At 45.7% G+C, this 7,070-nt stretch overlaps 1 protein-coding gene across 2 annotated transcripts in view; it reads right to left on the reverse strand.

The window, feature by feature from the left end:
* Positions 1 to 7,070, reverse strand: part of Abcb10 (ATP binding cassette subfamily B member 10) — a 37,011-nt gene that overhangs the window by 23,033 nt on the left and 6,908 nt on the right. For both annotated transcript variants that reach the window (XM_005345867.3, XM_026778681.1), the window contains exon 2: positions 439 to 639. In XM_005345867.3, the coding sequence (XP_005345924.2) occupies positions 439 to 639 (201 nt within the window). The remainder of the gene's footprint in view (positions 1 to 438; positions 640 to 7,070) is intronic.

Here is a 7,070-nt window from a genome sequence, read left to right on the forward strand (position 1 = left end):
TAAATAAATAAATAAATAAATAAATAAATAAATAAATAAATAAATAAAATATTTTTAAAAAAAGAATTGCAGTTTGCAATGGCAGGAAGGGGTCAGTCACCTAGAGACCGTCTTACTAGCCATGTAGACATGGAATGCAGTCCTAGGCTGCCAGCACTGGGGCAGTTCCCTGCCTGCTAAATGGGCCTAAAGAACTGCCACTCAAGTTCCCATCCCAGTAGCTAAACAGCATGAATAGACAGGTCTTGTTTTTACTACCTACTCAACCCTGACCACACAAAAGTAGAGCATGTACACCATCTTGGTGGGATGTGGGATCTGTCCCCAGCGAATGCAATGTCAGGAAGAGACTGGGGCCTGGAGCTGTGACACTCGAAGCCCTGATACTATCCCAGGCCCTCTGTCATCTTTGACGAACCCCCGCCTGATGGGACTGACCTGAAGACTGCATGAGGTAGACACGAACGGCATTCGCAGCAGCACCGCAGAGGAACACACAAGTGAGTCCGGCACAGAGGCGAGTCAGGCTCTCACCAAAGTCCCCACTCGGGTTGGTGTAAATGACATCAATGATCTTCCCCAGGAAGAAAGGGGCGGACATGGTGACAACACTGGACACGGCAAGAAACCCTACGGCAGCTGGAAGAGAGGAGCAACACTCAGAACTCACAGCACAGGGCAGGGGTTGAACACAAAGGGCCTCAGATCACCGACACTAGCCTCAGGGGCTGGGCTTTCTCCTCTCTCATCTACCGGCCTGACTAAAGGAAGGACCAGATGAGCAAGAAGCATGGCTGTGAGGGAGTGTGTTTGCCCAACCAGCAAGAGGATGTTATGGTTTGTGCATTCCTTCCTCACTAGGAGAGCCTGAAGCGAACCGCGGACATCTGTCTGGCCTCCCTCTTGTCTTCTGGTCTTGTACTCTTTTCAGATCCTGCTTCTCCCGAATTTCTGCTACATGCTGTTACTCCTTGGCATCTAACTACACCTCAGCTTCATTGCCAGACTATCCAGGGAATGTTTATCTGTTGTGTGTATGAGGGAGGGGAAGTTTTTTTGAGACAAGGTCTAACTCTACAGCCTAGGCTAACTTCAAACTCACAATGTAGTTCAGGTTAACCATGAACTTCCTGTGACATACCACAGCTTCTTGAATGATGAGATTATAGGTATACACCACTGCTCCTGGCTTAATGTTCTTGACTATGGTTAGTATTTCATTTTTTTTTTTTTTTTTTTGGTTTTTCGAGACAGGGTTTCTCTGTAGCTTTGGAGCCTGTCCTGGAACTAGCTCTGTAGACCAGGCTGGTCTCGAACTCACAGAGATCCGCCTGCCTCTGCCTCCTGAGTGTTGGGATTAAAGGCGTGCGCCACCATCACCCGGCCATACGGTTAGTATTTCAAAATCTCTACATAAGCTTTAGAGAGCAGTTTCTGGGATCCACTTTGCATGTGGTATGTCCCTTCTTAGTATTATTGCTCTGCAGAATACAGCATGAAATGACAATAATCAGGAAAATAATTGTCCATGTAACTAAACAGCAGATAAGGGGGCCAGAGGGTTATTAAAAAGGTGGAGCCAAGTGTGGTGATGAATGCCGGTAATCTCCGCATTTGGGAGGCAGAGGCAGATCTCTGAGTTCAAGACTGGCTTGTTCTAACACAGTAAGTTTCAAGCCAGCCAGGACTACATAGTTGGCTAAAACAGACAAAAAAATTTTAAGAAAATCCAGTTAGAAAGAACATATATCACAGACAACCATATTCATACAAAAAGGAATACAAAATCCTAAGACTGGCAATTTTTTACTCATGAGATTGGCAAAGATTACATGCTTAGGATGTTGGTGAAGATGTAGGAAGGAGGCTCTCATCAGGGGAAACAAACAGTGGTATTGATGGAGGAGCATGTTTACACCAGCAACAAGTGAGATCCCAGGTGAAGAATCCCCTTAAACAGCAATGGACTTCTGAGAATTCTTACAAACTGCCACGTGAAGTATGCAAAATAAATCTAAGGACATCAGATTATAGCACTAATTATACCAGCAAAAGAATCAGTATCTTAAACACCCATCTAAAAGCTGAACCTATTATAAAGAACTTATAAATATTAAGCCACCAGTATAAGGAATGAGGTAATTCTTTGGGTATCTACATGGAACAGTTCAGTAAGATGTACCATGGGAGCTGGACCTGGAGACACAGAGCTGATATCCAGGAGGATGAGGCTGGAGAATCACAAGTCTAACCTCAGCTACACAGTGAGTTCAAGACCAGTCTAGGCAATTTAATGAGACACTGTTTCAAAATAAAGAGAGCTTTGGATGTAGCTAAGTGCTAGAGCATGTTTGAAATCCTAGGTTCAATCCTCAGTACTGTTAAAGCAGAGAAAGACAGACAGACACACAGAAAAAGATACATGGTTTGTTAAAAAAAAAAAAAACAAGTCCTAGATAATAATATTAGCATCTGGCTGGGCAGTGATGGTGCACGCCTTTAATCCAGGCATTTGGGAGGCAGAGACAGGCGGATCTCAGTGAGTTCAAAGTTGGCCTGGTCTACAAAGTGAGTTCGAGGACAGCCAGTACTGTTACACAGATAAACCCTGTCTTGGAAAAAAAAAATATTAGCATCTGTTGGGTAGTTTCCTCTTTTTTTCTTTCTTCAGAGTTTTAATGAGTACAGAATTTTTTCTTTCTGGTTTTTTTTCCCAGTTTTTTTTTTTTCTTTTTTTGGTTTTTCGAGACAGGGTTTCTCTGTGGTTTTGGAGCCTGTCCTGGAACTAGCTCTTGTAGACCAGACTGGTCTCGAACTCACAGAGATCCGCCTGCCTCTGCCTCCCGAGTGCTGGGATTAAAGGCGTGCGCCACCACCACCCGGCTTTCCCAGTTTTTAGAGACAGGGTTTCTCTGTGTATCCCTGGCTGTTCTGGAACTTGCTCTGTAGATCAGGTTGGCATCAAACTCAGTGATCCACCTGCCTTTGCCTCCCAAGTGCTGGGATTAAAGGTGTGTGCCACCACTTCCTGGTGAGTATGGAAGAGGTTTGGAATATTAAGAAACAGCAGCAGCCCAGGTTCCTTTTCAGAGCAGTGCTGTGTCTGGGCAGAGGGTAGATCTGCCGTCTGCTGTCTTTGGGCTTCTTTGGTTTGGGACAACAAACCTCTTAGGAACCTTGCTGGTTTATGGCAGACTGCTGGTGAATCTGGGAAGAGTTCCCTCGCCCCATCTGCAGAGGATGGGTGCTTCTTTCTCCTTGGTTTAATGCTCACCCTTCAGCTAAAGGGTCATTCTAACGTAGCCATGAGAGAGTATGAACAAGCATGGTGGTTGGAATGGGAATGGCCCCCACTGACTCCTGTGTTTGGGTGCCTGGCCATAAGTAGTGGCACTATCAGGAGGTGTGGCCTTAGTGGAGTAGGTGTGGCTTTGTTGGAGGTGGTACGTCACTAGGGGGTGGGCTCTGAAGTCTCAGAAATTCAAGCCACGCCTGGTGGAGCATTCTCTTCCTGCTGCCTGCAGATCTAGATGTAGAACTCTCAGCTCCTTCCCCAGTACCATGTCTGCCTACCTGCCAACATGCTTCCCACCATGATGATAATGGACTGAACCTCTGTGCTGTAAGCCAGCCCCAATTCAAGGTTTCCTTTATGAGAGTTGCCATGGTCACAGTGGCTCTTCGCAACAATAGAAACCCTAACTAAGATGGAAGTTGGCACCAGGGACTGACCATGCTTTTGTTTGGAGGAATGTGGACTTTGGTACTTTGGATTAGAAAACTAGTTGAAACTGGGCGGTGATGGTGCATGCCTTTAATCCCAGCATTTGGAGACAGGCGGATCGGTGAGTTCAAGGCCAGCCTGATCTACAAAGTGAGTTCTAGGACAGGCTCCAAAGCTACAGAGAAACCCTGTCTGGAAGGGGGAAAAAAGCAGTTGAGTGCATTAAGTGGGGGTTTAATGGGCCATCTTAGTAGGAACACGGAAGACAGTGGTGCTGTGGGTGATTTGAACTGTGGGGCCCTGACTTCTGGCTCAGGAGTCAGAGGAGAAGAATACTCATATGGAGCCTAGAGATCATTCTTAGGATATTATGGTGGAAATGTGGCTGCCTTTTGCCCTTGTCCAAAAACTCTGCTTGAGGCTAAATTGAAAAGTTTTTGGATTAGTTACCTTGGCAGAGGAGATTTCAAAGCAGCCTCGTGTGAATGCTATCATCTGGGGAGCAGTGTGCTCTCTTCTGAAGATCTATGATGAACAGGAACAAACCGAGGGAATTACAACAGGTACTACTTGAGGAGAAAAGGAGCACCAGGAAGTGGAGTGGAACTATATCCCGTGTTCAAGGAGATAAACAGATTAAAGGCCAGTCAGGTCCACAGAGCAAACTCCAGGACAGCCAAGTTTAGGCTTGAAGAAAATAATCGAAAACAGAAGCTGGTGAAGATGTGATTAAACGAGGGGGCGTATTCCAGCCTCAGCCGTGTGATTCTGGCTTCACAGTCAAAGACAGAAGAAAGTGATTATGGAATCTCCCTCCTTGGCCAAGGAAAGCTGCTGAGGCCAGCTGTGTGGCAGAGGTGTCCCTTCATGGAGGCCCCAAGAGACCACTGTGAGAAGCTGTAAAGGTGAACCCTGGGTTGCCTCGGAGACCCCAGGTTGTTGGAGGTGCCAGAGTCATGGGAAAGCTGTGAACAGGGAGTGGGACCAGCCCAAGAGAAAGAAGTGTGCTGCAGTCAACAAAGCTGAAAGGAGTTGGAGATCTGAAGAGCATTTGATATCAGCCATGGAGATGTAGACTTTGGAGTTTGCCTATGTGATTTTCATTCTTGCCCTGGTCCAGTATTTCCTCATCATGCTCCCTTTCCTCCCTTTCTGAAAGGTAATGTACATCCTGTGCCACTATATGTTAGAGTGTGTGATTTGCTTTCCACTTTGATTTTACAGGGGATTACAGTTAAGAGATGACGTGGTCTCAGAAGAGACTTTGAACTTTGGACTTTTAAACAATGTTGAGACTGTTATAGACTATTGGGACTTTTGAAACTGGACTAAATACATTTCTGCATTGTTATGGCTGCAAGCCAAAGGGAGTGGAGTGTGGTGGTTTGAATAGGAATAACCCCTATAGACTCATGTGTTCGAATGCTGACCAGAGGGAGTGGCACTACTAGGCAGTGTCCTTGTTGGAGGTGGTCTGTCACTAGGGGGTCGCTAGGTATGCCACTTTGAAGTCTCAGAAGTTGAAGCCATGCCCAGTGTGGCATTCTCTTCCCTACTGCCTGAGGACTAAGATATAGAACTCTCAGCTCCTCCTCCAGCACCATGTCTGCCTGCATGCCACCACGCTTCCTACCATGACAATAATGGACTAACCCTTTGAAACTGTAAGCCAGCCCCAATTAAATGTTTTCCTTTAGAAGAGTTGTCTTGGCCATGGTCTCTCTTTGTAGCAAAAGACATCCTAACTATGACAACCGGTGAGCAAGCAGAGCCCTAAAAGGAGGCGGTGGGGCAGACGGCAGCTTTTAAGCAGGCAATGTGCCTTGCTATCTTCATTCCAACGCCACCTCTTCAGAGGACCAGCTCTGGAGCCTCACTTCAAATGAAGACATCTGGGGCTGCTTCCTGCCCTTCATCCGGCTGCTATCTTCCCTCCTGGAATTCTAACTGTTATCACTAACTAATTATTCATGTCTCTTTTGCTTGCTGCTTTGTAAGCCCACCACCCTCCCCTACAGCACACAGCAGGAAGTCAGCAAATACTGAATGAATGAATGAATGAATGAATGAATGGGCACATTGGACTTTGGCAAGGGAAGCAGGAAAGTCTCTTACCAGAGCAAAGTCCTTTGCCAACTCAATAGGGAAGGTCCTGGCCACTCAGAGAGTTCACACACCAGTTTTCAAAACTCATAATCAAGAGTGAAAAAAAAATCAGGGCCTGGAGAAATGATTCAGCAGTTAAGAGCACTTATTGCTCTTGCAGAGAACCCTTGTTCTATCTATAAAGTTTGAGGTTATCTTAGGTTATATATTTTAAGGAAGGAAGGAAGGAAGGAAGGAAGGAAGGAAGGAAGGAAGGAAGGAAGGAAGAAGCCGGGCGGTGGTGGAGCACGCCTTTAATCCCAGCACTGGGGAGGCAGAGGCAGGCGGATCTCTGTGAGTTCGAGACCAGCCTGGACTACAGAGCTAGTTCCAGGACAGGCTCCAAAGCCGCAGAGAAACCCTGTCTCGAAAAACCAAAAAGAAAGAAAGAAAGAAAGAAAGAAAGAAAGAAAGAAAGAAAGAAAGAAAGAAAGAAAGAGGACAAGATAAGACATGGTCATGCTATATAAGCTCTTGCTAGCCTGGAACTCTTACAGGCCAGTTAGACTTGAACTTGTAGTGATCCTACTGCCTCTGCTTCCCGAGAGCCACAATCACAGGCATTCTTGAACATGTTATGCAGACCAGGCTGGCCTCAAGCTTGCAGTGGTCTTCCTGCCTCTGCCTCCTGAGTGCCGGGATCGCAGGTGTGAACTACTATGCCAGGCTTCTCTAGTTTTCTGAATCCCACGGAGCATGAGCCCTTTGTGAGCTCTTACACAGTAATGGCAAGTGTAAAAAGATGCGGGGGAAACCTGATGTGGAAGCACATCTGCAGCTCCAGAATTCAAAGGCAAGTTCAAGGCTAGCATGGTCTGCCCAGCCAGCCTCAGGCCAGCCAGGATTATAGTGAGACAGAGTTTGAAAAAAGGGGGTGGGGCTATTTAGTTAAATCCAAAATCATTCCAGTATATACCATCAACTTATTTATTAATTTACTCTTTTATTATTATTTTAATAGTATTTTTAAGATTTATTTTTATTTTATTTATATGGTGTTCTGTCTACATGCACACCGGCATGCCAGAAGAGGGCACCAGATCTCATTACAGATGGCTGTGAGCCACCATGTGTTTGCTGGGAATTAAACCAAGACCTCTGAAGAACTACCAGTGCTCATAACTGCTGAGCCATCTCAGCTAGTTTTATTTATTTATTTACTTATTTATTTATTATGTATACAATATTCTGTCTGTGTGTA

Source organism: Microtus ochrogaster, chromosome 4, assembly GCF_000317375.1.
Source record: "Microtus ochrogaster isolate Prairie Vole_2 chromosome 4, MicOch1.0, whole genome shotgun sequence".
Taxonomy (NCBI): Eukaryota; Metazoa; Chordata; class Mammalia; order Rodentia; family Cricetidae; genus Microtus; species Microtus ochrogaster.